At 51.2% G+C, this 12,345-nt stretch overlaps 1 protein-coding gene across 4 annotated transcripts in view; it reads left to right on the top strand.

The window, feature by feature from the left end:
* The window catches only part of ubr2 (ubiquitin protein ligase E3 component n-recognin 2), a 28,960-nt gene that overhangs the window by 8,579 nt on the left and 8,036 nt on the right, over positions 1–12,345 (top strand). Inside the window, exons 5-28 of one of the 4 annotated variants that reach the window (XM_084458936.1) lie at positions 292–422; positions 577–715; positions 848–910; positions 1,079–1,199; positions 1,473–1,580; positions 1,701–1,789; positions 4,138–4,236; positions 4,933–5,096; positions 6,140–6,239; positions 7,246–7,374; positions 7,530–7,713; positions 8,029–8,090; positions 8,216–8,326; positions 9,043–9,108; positions 9,220–9,342; positions 9,558–9,606; positions 9,856–9,980; positions 10,268–10,320; positions 10,413–10,515; positions 11,001–11,049; positions 11,232–11,386; positions 11,631–11,733; positions 11,883–11,992; positions 12,235–12,315. In XM_084458936.1, the coding sequence (XP_084315062.1) occupies positions 292–422; positions 577–715; positions 848–910; positions 1,079–1,199; positions 1,473–1,580; positions 1,701–1,789; positions 4,138–4,236; positions 4,933–5,096; positions 6,140–6,239; positions 7,246–7,374; positions 7,530–7,713; positions 8,029–8,090; positions 8,216–8,326; positions 9,043–9,108; positions 9,220–9,342; positions 9,558–9,606; positions 9,856–9,980; positions 10,268–10,320; positions 10,413–10,515; positions 11,001–11,049; positions 11,232–11,386; positions 11,631–11,733; positions 11,883–11,992; positions 12,235–12,315 (2,517 nt within the window). Of the gene's footprint in view, positions 1–291; positions 423–576; positions 716–847; positions 911–1,078; positions 1,200–1,472; positions 1,581–1,700; positions 1,790–3,954; positions 4,054–4,137; positions 4,237–4,932; positions 5,097–6,139; positions 6,240–7,245; positions 7,375–7,529; positions 7,714–8,028; positions 8,091–8,215; positions 8,327–9,042; positions 9,109–9,219; positions 9,343–9,542; positions 9,607–9,855; positions 9,981–10,267; positions 10,321–10,412; positions 10,516–11,000; positions 11,050–11,231; positions 11,387–11,630; positions 11,734–11,882; positions 11,993–12,234; positions 12,316–12,345 lie in introns of all 4 variants that reach the window. The other 3 variants (XM_084458939.1, XM_084458938.1, XM_084458937.1) reach the window with 3 other exon arrangements.

The raw sequence follows: 12,345 nt of genomic DNA, 5'->3' as shown, positions 1-12,345 counted from the left end.
TGCATGTAGTGTATTTGATATTACGAGACAGTGAGACATTGGTCAGTTTATAGCAAAAAGGTATCGCACACCAAGGTATTCCTGTGAGGTGGCGATCACGGGAAAACCTGAATATAAGGAGAAGAAAAAGTGTAACTCTGGCTCCATATGCAGTTTTTTATTGACATTTCGTCACAGTCGCTTGATTTGAGATTCATATATGTTATTTTGATGAGCTGATCGGTGTTCATGGCTGGGAGTCGTTGCAGGTGGCTGGTCCTGACGCGCTGAGTGTGTGTGTGTGTGTTCCAGGACCCCCTGGCCCACCTGTCGGCAGACATGATCGCCCGCTGTTATAATGTGTTCTCCATCATACTGAAGTACGCCGTGGACATGCTCACCTGGGACCATGAGGATGAGTTACCCGAGGGGCTGGAGCCTCCGTACGTACACACACACCTCTACGCACACACACACACATACACACACACAGCTCTACACCCCCCCCCACACACACACACACACACACACAAACACGCACTTATGCCGAATCTGTGCTGAAACAAACAACTCTTTGCTTCCTTGTTTTGTCCACAGTGACCGAGGCGACACCTTCTACTGCATGCTCTTCAACGACGAGGTGCACACCTATGAGCAGGTCATCTACACCCTGCAGAAGGCGGTCAGCTGCACCCAGAAAGAGGCTGTCAGCTTCGCCACCACAGTGGACAGAGATGTGAGTCACTCCCTGTTCTCCTAGACTTGGGTTATTCCCTTGAAAAGCAGTATTCAGCCCTCACTGTCGGATCACTAACTTGACCTGAAGATAATGGCTTCCCACCCTTGCCTGTTGTCATCCGTTCGGCAGGGAAGGAAATCGGTGCGCTTTGGGGACTTCCAGTTCTGTGAGCAGGCCAAGTCAGTTATAGTGGTACGTGCTGTCCAAGAACCAAGTCTCCCACATGAACATCTCACAAGATAACTTGTAGATATGTTTGGACTGTCTTGATGGGAATATGTCTGCGGGTGTGTGTTTGTGCGCGTGCCTGTGTGTGTGTGTGCGCCTGTGTGTTTGTGTGTGTGCCCGTGTGCGGTGCAGAGGAACACAAGTCGGCAGTCCAAGCCCCTGCGTGTCCAGGTCATGCACTCCTCAGTGGTCGCTCACCAGTGCTTTGCTCTCAAAGCCCTCACCTGGCTGGGACACGTCATAGGATACTCAGGTCAGACTCTCTCTAGTGTGTGTTGTGGTGTGCTGTGGTGCTGGGACATATTTTCTGTTAGACATTGACATAGAATTGAAATCCCCATCTGGGAACTCATTTCCTTCAGCCCATCACCTATTTGTGTTCACTGCAAACTGTTTGCATATGTATATGTGAGTAAACCCCACTGTTTTCGTGTGTGTGTGTGCATGTGCGTGTGTGTGTGTGTGTGTGCGCGCGCGTGTGTGTGTGCGTGTGTGTGTGTGTGTGCGTGTGTGTGTGTGCGTGCAGATGCCCTCCGGAGGATCCTGTGCCAGGTAGGCCTCCAGAGAGGCCCCGAGGGAGAGAACTCCTCGCTGGTGGACACCCTCATGCTCTGTGACTCCAAGATGTGGAAAGGTACAGTAAGGAGGAGGACTGGGAGAATGCCACCAAGCTACATCTCTTGAAGCTACATCAGATTTGAAGACCAGGAAAACACTGTCCTGACTGCTGCCCCCTTCACCCCCGTTCCCCCAGGAGCCAGGAACGTCTACCACCAGCTCTTCATGAGCAGCCTTCTCATGGACCCCAAATACAAGAAGCTGTTTGCCATCCAGTTTGCAAAAGTAAGACCTCCCAGCCTCCTTTGACCCTGTGTTTATACTCTTGAGAAGCTAGTAAGGCCCCACATCACTGTTCTCCTCTTAGTACAGGCCTGGAGGTGTCACACTGTTCTCCTCTTAGTACAGGCCTGGAGGTGTCACACTGTTCTCCTCTTAGTACAGACCTGGAGGAGGTGTCACACTGTTCTCCTCTTAGTACAGGCCTGGAGGTGTCACACTGTTCTCCTCTTAGTACAGGCCTGGAGGTGTCACACTGTTCTCCTCTTAGTACAGGCCTGGAGGTGTCACACTGTTCTCCTCTTAGTACAGGCCTGGAGGTGTCACACTGTTCTCCTCTTAGTACAGACCTGGAGGAGGTGTCACACTGTTCTCCTCTTAGTACAGGCGAGGAGGTGTCACACTGTTCTCCTCTTAGTACAGGCCTGGAGGTGTCACACTGTTCTCCTCTTAGTACAGGCGAGGAGGTGTCACACTGTTCTCCTCTTAGTACAGGCGAGGAGGTGTCACACTGTTCTCCTCTTAGTACAGACCTGGAGGAGGTGTCACACTGTTCTCCTCTTAGTACAGGCGAGGAGGTGTCACACTGTTCTCCTCTTAGTACAGGCCTGGAGGTGTCACACTGTTCTCCTCTTAGTACAGGCCTGGAGGTGTCACACTGTTCTCCTCTTAGTACAGGCCTGGAGGTGTCACACTGTTCTCTTAGTACAGGCCTGGAGGAGGTGTCACACTGTTCTCCTCTTAGTACAGGCCTGGAGGAGTCACACTGTTCTCCTCTTAGTACAGGCCTGGAGGTGTCACACTGTTCTCCTCTTAGTACAGGCCTGGAGGAGGTGTCACACTGTTCTCCTCTTAGTACAGGCCTGGAGGTGTCACACTGTTCTCCTCTTAGTACAGGCCTGGAGGTGTCACACTGTTCTCCTCTTAGTACAGGCCTGGAGGAGGTGTCACACTGTTCTCCTCTTAGTACAGGCCTGGAGGTGTCACACTGTTCTCCTCTTAGTACAGGCCTGGAGGTGTCACACTGTTCTCCTCTTAGTACAGGCCTGGAGGAGGTGTCACACTGTTCTCCTCTTAGTACAGGCCTGGAGGTGTCACACTGTTCTCCTCTTAGTACAGACCTGGAGGTGTCACACTGTTCTCCTCTTAGTACAGACCTGGAGGAGGTGTCACACTGTTCTCCTCTTAGTACAGGCCTGGAGGTGTCACACTGTTCTCCTCTTAATACAGGCCTGGAGGAGGTGTCACACTGTTCTCCTTTTAGTACAGACCTGGAGGTGTCACACCACACTGAGGAACAAACGTGTTGGTGTTACTTAAGCTGGGGGACAGATATCATAGCCGCTAACTAGTCTTGTGTGATATCTGACTAAATATACTGTTTTTAATGTGCATTTTAATGTGTTTTGCAGTTGATATTGTGCTTAACTTTCGATTAACATGAATATGTTTTGAGTGTTTGATGAGACCATTCCATGTTGATTCCATATCCATTAACTCATACACACACACACACACACACACACACACACACACACGTACACCCATGAGTAATACTCAGCCACACGTCTGTGAGCACCTGGTCTGGGCATTAGCTTGTAGCCACGTCCTCTAGCCTGCCTGACACAGACAGCTGCCTCAACGCTGATCTGCTCTCTCTCAGCCTGCCCAGGGTCACACACACACATGCACACACACACGCACGCACACACATGCACACACTCTAAACACAAAGGCCCTGCTCAGCCTCAGAACCACACCTGCAGTGTCTGGTGTGACCTGGGCTGAACCCCAGAGCATTAGATACAGATACAGTTCTTTCTTTCCTGGAGGAATGATCCCAAAAACCAGATCTGCACCTTTCTCTGTTAATTGGCCCACAGTGCTGTTCTGTGATTCTGTATGCTCTGTTAAGATCTGGGTCGTCATGGGAACAGGTTTAGCTGGGAGGGAAGTTGGATAAAGTTGGCCCTAGGCACTGATCCAAGATCAGCTATACGTTTTCACATCTCATGAATGATTACTGATTACATGATGACGAGCTGATTCTAGGCCTGTGCCTATAGGCCATCCTCTCAGCCAGAGTGTAGGGGAAGGGGGATTGGGCGAGGGGCGGCCCACGGCCTTTGACCTGGAGGTGAATCTCCCTCCTCCCCCTTGTTGTCGTTTAGAATTACCGGCGCCTCCAGACAGATTTTATGGAGGATGACCACGAGCGTGTAGTTTCAGTGACCTCTCTGTCTGTTCAGCTCTTCACCGTCCCCACCATGGTGAGTAAAAGCGTGTCACACACACACCTCTCTTCTTTTGTCTCCCCCCTCCCCCTGGGTCCCCCCCTCTCCTGCCGCCGGTAGAATTATGAGCGCTTGCAGAGCGACTATGTGAAAGATGACCACGACCGGGAGTTCTCGGTCACTGACCTCTCCGTGCAAATGTTCACTGTGCCCTCCCTGGTGAGTATCATGGGGGCGGGGCGATGGTGGGTAGGGTCATCCCGGGGGGGGGGGCGCGGCGGCGGCGCCCGCTGGGAAACGCATGCGACCGCCGGGGAGTTTGTTTGTAGAGAATAGTCATGTTTCGCTCTCCACTGAGAGGAGTCGGTCCAAGACATGTATTTGCTGCCCGGTGAGTACAACTACACCGGCCCAGATCTCCTGTATTGATGGGACAGCTCCCATCTACGTTGTTTCTCTAACACTGGGGGGTTGCATGCTAGGATTGGTTTGATATCCTCGGAGATCCACGCTTTCAGGATTCTGTTCTATCATTCACGAGTAACGACCAGTGTATGAATTGAAAGTGGTAGTTGTCTGTGGATGAACCTTAGTTTTTCCCACTGTCACCATTTGGTGTGCTGTGAGTGGATTTACATTGTGTAACGTGACTGTATGACTTATATTAAGAATATATGGTGACATTCTATTTTGAGGGGGCCCTACAGAAGATACAGACACTCAAACTATCGACTGAACTTCATATTTATTAATGCCACAACCAATAAGGGTGAGATAAGGGATGATTTAATGTTTGTCAGTTGAGCGTCTATAAGTCATCTTTAGGCAGAGCCTTCATATGTGTGTGTGTCACAGAATCTCCTGTGATTGGAGGACACCTGACCCCCCCTCACCCCCTCCCCCACCCCCCCCTAGGCGCGCATGCTGATCACCGAGGAGAACCTGATGACCACCATCATCCGGACGTTCGTGGACCACCTGCGCCACCGCGACCTGCAGGGCCGCTTCCAGTTTGAGCGCTACACGGCCCAGCAGGCCTTCAAGTTCCGACGCGTCCAGAGCCTCATAGGAGACCTCAAGTAAGACCACGGGGCGGGGGGGATAGAGCTGGCTCCCCTCGGGTCTCATAGGAGACCTCAGGTAAGACCACGGGGCGGGGGGATGGAGCTGGCTCCCCTCGGGTCTCATAGGAGACCTCAAGTAAGACCACGGGGCGGGGGGATAGAGCTGGCTCCCCTCGGGTCTCATAGGAGACCTCAGGTAAGACCACGGGGCGGGGGGATAGAGCTGGCTCCCCTCGGGTCTCATAGGAGACCTCAAGTAAGACCACGGGGCGGGGGGATAGAGCTGGCTCCCCTCGGGTCTCATAGAAGACCTCAGGTAAGACCACGGGGCGGGGGGATAGAGCTGGCTCCCCTCAGGTCTCATAGGAGACCTCAAGTAAGACCACGGGGCGGGGGATAGAGCTGGCTCCCCTCAGGTCTCATAGGAGACCTCAAGTAAGACCACGGGGCGGGGGGGATAGAGCTGGCTCCCCTCGGGTCTCATAGGAGACCTCAAGTAAGACCACGGGGCGGGGGGATAGAGCTGGCTCCCCTCGGGTCTCATAGGAGACCTCAAGTAAGACCACGGGGCGGGGGGATGGAGCTGGCTCCCCTCGGGTCTCATAGGAGACCTCAAGTAAGACCACGGGGCGGGGGATAGAGCTGGCTCCCCTCAGGTCTCATAGGAGACCTCAAGTAAGACCACGGGGCGGGGGGATGGAGCTGGCTCCCCTCAGGTCTCATAGGAGACCTCAAGTAAGACCACGGGGCGGGGGGATAGAGCTGGCTCCCCTCGGGTCTCATAGAAGACCTCAAGTAAGACCACGGGGCGGGGGATAGAGCTGGCTCCCCTCGGGTCTCATAGGAGACCTCAAGTAAGACCACGGGGCGGCGGGATAGAGCTGGCTCCCCTCGGGTCTCTCTACCCTTATAGACAGGACACGACAAGTACGACTGATGGGCTGGAGTTAGGCCCCTCACATATCAGAATGCGTTTCAAGTCTGCTTTTCAGTGTTTCTTTTCCAAGGGAGTCGGTGTGAAGTTGTATTGAAGTGTGTGTGTGTGTGTGTGTGTTTAGGTACGTCCTGATCAGTCGGCCTACCGAGTGGAGTGACCAGCTGAGGGAGAAGTTCCTGGAGGGCCTGGACACCTTCCTGGAGCTGCTGAAGTGCATGCAGGTACGGAGACGAGCCGTCATCATAGGGAGGCGTACGTGACTGGCGCCAGTGCGACGTGCCTCATGTAGGCAGCACACCTTTCGCACAAAATATATTTAAAAAAAAAAGTTTTCTTTTTTTTTCTTTTTTTTTAGTTTTTTGGCATATTATGAAACTATAAGTTTGAAGCAGGTACACAATAACATTTGTGACCTCCAACATTTGTGATCACCACTGGAGGTTTGGTCCTGATGTAGGGCAAGGTCATTTTTCAGTTTTCTACAGATTATGGAAAACGTAAAAAAATAAATAAAAGTATTTTGCCCTCTAGTGTATTTTAAGGACTGCCTACATCAGGACCAAAGCTCTAGTGGCAGTCACACAGTCACACAGTCACACAGTCACACAGTTCACACAGTCACACAGTTCACACAGTCACACAGTCACACAGTCACACAGTCACACAGTCACACAGTCACACAGGTCACACAGTTCACACAGTCACACAGTTCACACAGTCACACAGTCACACAGTCACACAGTCACACAGGTCACACAGGTCACACAGTCACACAGTCACACAGTCACACAGTCACACAGTCACACAGTCACACAGTCCCACAGTTCACACACCCATTACCTGCCTGTCTGAAGTGTGAAAAGCTTACAAGCTTTGAAGGGAGATTTCTCAGCTAGCTGATTTTAGATCTATCAACATTCAAATAAGCATATCTTCTTCAGCTATTGTCAGATTTCAAAGTATGACACACCATTTGAAAGCTTACAATCTGCATTGTCATTATCTGCAAAGAACTGAAAATTGACCTTGCTTGACATGAGGCACAAAACACCAGCTCCTGTCATGTCCCAATAGACCTCTCACACTGTATATGACTCTATGGAGAAATGCGCCCCCGCTGTATCTGTGTCTGGTATGGTCTAAGTCTGCTAGCCTAGAAGTCTGGGGTCTATGGTTCATCTGTGTTGAGCAGCAGGTGTGTGTGTGTGTGTGCGTGTGTGTCCTCAGGGCATGGACCCGGTGGTGCGGCAGGTGGGCCAGCACATCGAGATGGAGCCGGAGTGGGAGGCAGCGTTTACACTACAGATGAAGCTCACACACATCATCTCCATGATGCAGGAGTGGTGCATCACAGACGTGAGCGGGCTGGAGCACACGCCAACACACGCCAAAGTACACACAGAATACCTACTTTCTCAGCCAAACTCAAGCGTCCAACTAACATGTTATGTTTGTTTCTTGTGTGTTTGTGTGTGTGTGTGCGTGTGTGTGTGTGTGTGTGTGTGTTACAGGAGCATGTTCTGATAGAAGCCTATAAGAAGTGCCTGACCGCCCTCACCCACTGCCACAGTGGCTTCACGGACGGAGAACAGCCCATCACACTGGCCATGTCTGGACACTCCGTAGACACCATCCGCTACTGTGTCTCCCAGGAGAAAGTCAGCATCCATCTGCCCGTGTCCCGCCTGCTAGCAGGTAGGACACACACACACACACACACACTAGATGCTATATAATATAATACATTTCACCCAGTATCAAAATGCTAGATCACTGATGTTGAATTTATCTATGATCTCAGAGCTTGTATAAAGGTGCCTGTTGGATTGGTGTGTGTTTGTCGACGACTGTTGGTGTTGTTTGGATGGATTCTGCAGCTGAATTTTAAACTTCCCAACATTCTAACAGCAACTGCCAACTTGAGAAGGTTGATTGATGGAAGTTGGTTGGTGTTGGTCGGGGCGGCGTGCAGACACCTTAACACATTAACCCTGTCCGTTCTTCCGCCAGGTCTCCACGTTCTCCTCAGTAGATCCGAGGTGGCCTACAGATTCCCTGAACAGCTGCCTCTGGTGAGAACCCATCTTTGACTTCAAACAGGTTCCGGATTGTCGGGGCAACATTCCTTTCCTCGGTTGGTATGTGTGTGAGTCTGTACACTAATGAGTGTGTTCTCCCCCCTTCTTCCCACATCCAGAGTGAGCTGAGCCCCCCCATGTTGATAGAACACCCCCTCCGCTGCCTGGTCCTCTGTGCCCAAGTGCATGCTGGGATGTGGAGAAGAAACGGCTTCTCATTGGTCAATCAGGTAAGACCGAATGCCTGTACCATAGAGCTAGACCAGAGCAATGTGTGTGAGGTATTCACGATGAGTAAGGTAGTTGAATGCATCCTCTTAACCAGGGGTTTTCCTGGCTCAAAATGAGGCGGAGGTCGTACCTTAACCTGTGGAGGGGTCCTCCCCCAGGAAATTTGGGGCATCAAAAGCTTAATTTCTTGCATTCTGGTGAATTTCCTATGCACTAATGTGTGCTGGATTCACTTGTCTGCCTAACTAATATTAGCATACACTATCCAATTTCGTTGTGTTCATTTATTTTTAAATAACAAACAGCCTAGAACATTTGTGAGGGCACATCAAGGAACTAGGTTGTCAGGCCAAACATGTTGCACAGTAGACTAGCGGTTTTATGTCAATGAATGCAGAAGAGGCTCCACACCCCCATAGAGAAAGACCTGTCTGTTCAATAACCCGAGCTTGAGAACTCTATAAACCCTGTGTTCCTGCGACCCTCCTAAGTCAAGATAGTCATGGGAGGAAAACTTTCCTTTTCACCGCTGCTGCGAAAACACGGGTGTGTGATTAGCAAATCGTCTGAAAACGCTCCCAATTATGTATTCAAGGTCGCACAATTTAAAATTTTACAACATAAATGACTGGAAAACAAAACATTTGTACCTACTACCAGGCCTCGTAGTTCTCTATGCAGGAAAAACCCTGTTAACAGCCGACTCTGTTAACAGATCTACTACTACCACAATGTGAAGTGCAGAGTGGAGATGTTTGACAAGGACCTCACCATGCTGCAGGTAAACCTTCAGTTTCCCACAGACCTCCTTTGTCTCACAAAGAGCATAGTTGTCCAGGGCTTTACTGTGTGTGCGTGTGTGTGTGTGCTTGTGTGTGTGCACCCTTTCCAGGCGGGAGCCTCCATGATGGACCCCAACCACTTCCTGATGATCGTCCTGAGCCGTTTCGAGCTCTACCACATCTTCAGCTCCGCAGACTGCAGGAAGAGATACAACCGAGAGAACTCCAACAAGGTCCACTTTCACTGCCGTGCATGCGTGCGTGCGCGTGTGTGTGTGTGTGTGTGTGTGTGTGTGTGTGTGTGTGTATGCGTGCTCAATACAGGCTGATATGGATGTCTGTGTTTGACATATGTCTGTGTTTGACATGCCAACTAACTTGGACTTGACTCTTTCTCTGTGTGCCTGTGTGTGTGCGTGCGTGTGTGTCCTAGGACGTGGTCCAGCAGAACAACACTCTGATAGAGGAGATGCTGCACCTCATCATGATGGTCGTGGGTGAGTGTGGCGCCGTTCTCCTCGCTACAGTGTCAGTCTGCCTGTGGCTGTTGTAGCCCGCCGGGGCTGACCGAGGTGTGTGTGTGTGTGTGTGTGTGTGTGTGTGTGTGTGTGTGTGTGTGTGTGTGTGTGTGTGTGTGTGTGTGTGTGTGTGTGTGTGTGTGTGTGTGTGTGTGTGTGTGTGTGTGTGTGTGTGTGTGTGTGTGTGTGTGTGTGTGTGTGTGTGTGTGTGTGTGTGTGTTCTTTCAGGGGAGCGCTTTGTGGCAGGCATCGGCCAGGTTGAGACGTGTGAGGAGATCAAGAGAGAGATCATCCACCAGCTGTGTATCAGACCCATGGCCCACAGTGAGCTGGTCAAAGCCCTGCCAGAGAATGTGAGTCTCTCTCCCTCTCTAATCTCTCTATTAGATTGACCCCTGTACGCTAGTTTGTGCTTGTGTGCATACGTACGTGTGACGCACATGTACCCACCACCTGGGGGCTTGGTCATAGGCACATAAAATGACTAACATAAAACGAACATTTCATGTATTCATTAAGAAAATATCATTCCGCTCCTTCATTTGTCACAAAGGAACACGCATCATTGGTGGGGTAAACACGTTTACTGTTTACATCTGGCTTGTTTTCACATTCAAACCTGTATTCCTCACTCCCTCAGGAGAACAAGGAGACTGGGATGGAGAGAGTCATCGATAGTGTGGCTTCGTTTAAGTGAGTCTCTCTCTCTCTCATCGGTGAATGCTCAGTGGTGTGTTCTGTTGCCGTGGGTGGTGACCCGTGCCGTGTCCTCGCTGTGCCTACAGGAAGCCCGGCGTGACGGGCAGAGGGCTGTACGAGCTCCGGCCAGAGTGCGCCAAGCAGTTCAACCTCTACTTCTACCACTACACCCGCGCTGACCAGTCTAAGGTAACGCCGTCGCACGGGCGCCATTGACCTTATTCACACGGCGGCCATTTAGCTCTTACGTCACACTCAGGGTGGGAGAATGCGGAAGTATCCATAGACCATATAGTACAAGTTCGTTATAAAAATAACACTTCAATATTCGAAATAGTCAAAAATAACATCCAGAATACACTACTGGAATTACAAACTCATGATTACCGGAAAACTACCGCAGTGAAAAACAGAGTCCGGTAATCATGAGTTTGTAATTCCAGTAGTGTATTCTGGATGTAATTTTGGACTATTTCGAATCTTGAAGTGTTATTTTTATAACAAACTTATACTATATGGTCTATAGATACTTCCGCATTCTCCCACCCTGAGCGTGAGGTAAGAGTTGAAATGGCCGCCGTGTGAATAAGGTCAATGGCGTGAACAACGGAGTCTCCCGTGGTCAGTGGGAATCTGGATTATTGGTTATTGATGTTGTTGTTGTTTTTCTCCAGGCTGAGGAGGCCCAGAGGAAGCTGAAGAGGGAGAATGGAGAGGACACGGGTGAGGAGCGCGCCGCTTCATCTAAACACCCCCGACCCACCTTCTGACGCCTTCTATGGGCCGCCTATGTGTCGTTACTGACTGAACGCGTGTTTGTGTGTGTGTGTGTGTGTGCGTGTGTGTGCGTGTGTGTGTGTGTGCGTGTGTGTGCGCGTGTGTATGTGTGTGTGTGTGTGTTGCAGCCCTACCGCCCCCGGTGCTGCCTCCGTTCTGCCCGCTGTTCGCCAGCCTGGTGAACCTGCTGCAGTGTGACGTGCTGCTGGCCATGCTGGGGGCCGTACTGCAGTGGGCCGTGGAGCCCAGCGGGGGGCACTGGTCTGAGTCCATGCTGCAGAGGGTGAGGCATGGGACACGGAAGGGGTGTGTGTGTATATGAGAGAGATAGAGAGAGAGAGAGCATCTGTGTGGGTTCACAAGTGAGTGTGTAGCGTGTGTCTATGGGTGTGTGTGTGTGTATGAGAGGGAAAGAGATGGAGAGAGAGAGCATCTGTGTGGGTTCACAAGTGAGTGTGTAGCGTGTGTCTATGGGAGTGTGTGTGTGTGTGTGCGTGCGTGGCTGACTCATGTGGTCTGCTGGTCAGGTGCTCCACCTGACAGGTATGGCCCTACTGGAGGAACAGCAGCAGCTGGAGAACAGCAGCGAGGACAACGACGTCACCTTCAACTTCACCCTCAAGATCTCCCGTAAGTCTCTATCTAACCCTAACCCTAACCCTATCACACACACACACACAGAGAAAATAACTGAACTACTACTGTCTCTATCTTAGTAGCTAACCTCTTTGGCTGTGTGTGTGTGTGTAACTGGTGTGTGTCCAACCTCTCTTGTCCAGGTCCTGGAGATGCCCCCACTAACACAGCCAGTGTCCTGGCTCTGCTGGAGACCCTCCAGAACGCGCCCCACCTGGAGGTGCACAAAGACATGATCCGCTGGATCCTCAAAGTACGCCCGACGCCCTTCTATCAGTCTGATACTATCGTCTTCTCATATCTGTCCCATGCTAAAAGTGACACCTACTGTTTGGGTAGTGAAACTGCATCTATACACGCTTTCGCCACTGGGTGGCAGTATAGTACCGTCACACTGGACTCCACTTGTGAGGACACAGTCCTGATGATGTATGTGTTTTTTGGGGGGTTTTGGGGACTGGTCATGCATCTAGAATGTTCCGTGTTCCCTAACAGACAGTGGCCAGCATCAAGACCATGCGGGAGAGGACTGCCGTCACGCCCGTGACCACCAGCGGGGGGCAGTGTCAGGAGGAGGTGGGTCGCACACACACACACACGCTTGAA

Source organism: Borostomias antarcticus (genome assembly GCF_949987555.1).
Source record: "Borostomias antarcticus genome assembly, chromosome: 25".
Lineage (NCBI taxonomy): Eukaryota > Metazoa > Chordata > Actinopteri > Stomiiformes > Stomiidae > Borostomias > Borostomias antarcticus.
Note: the sequence above shows the minus strand (reverse complement) of the source record. Positions and strands in the feature narration are given on the sequence as shown.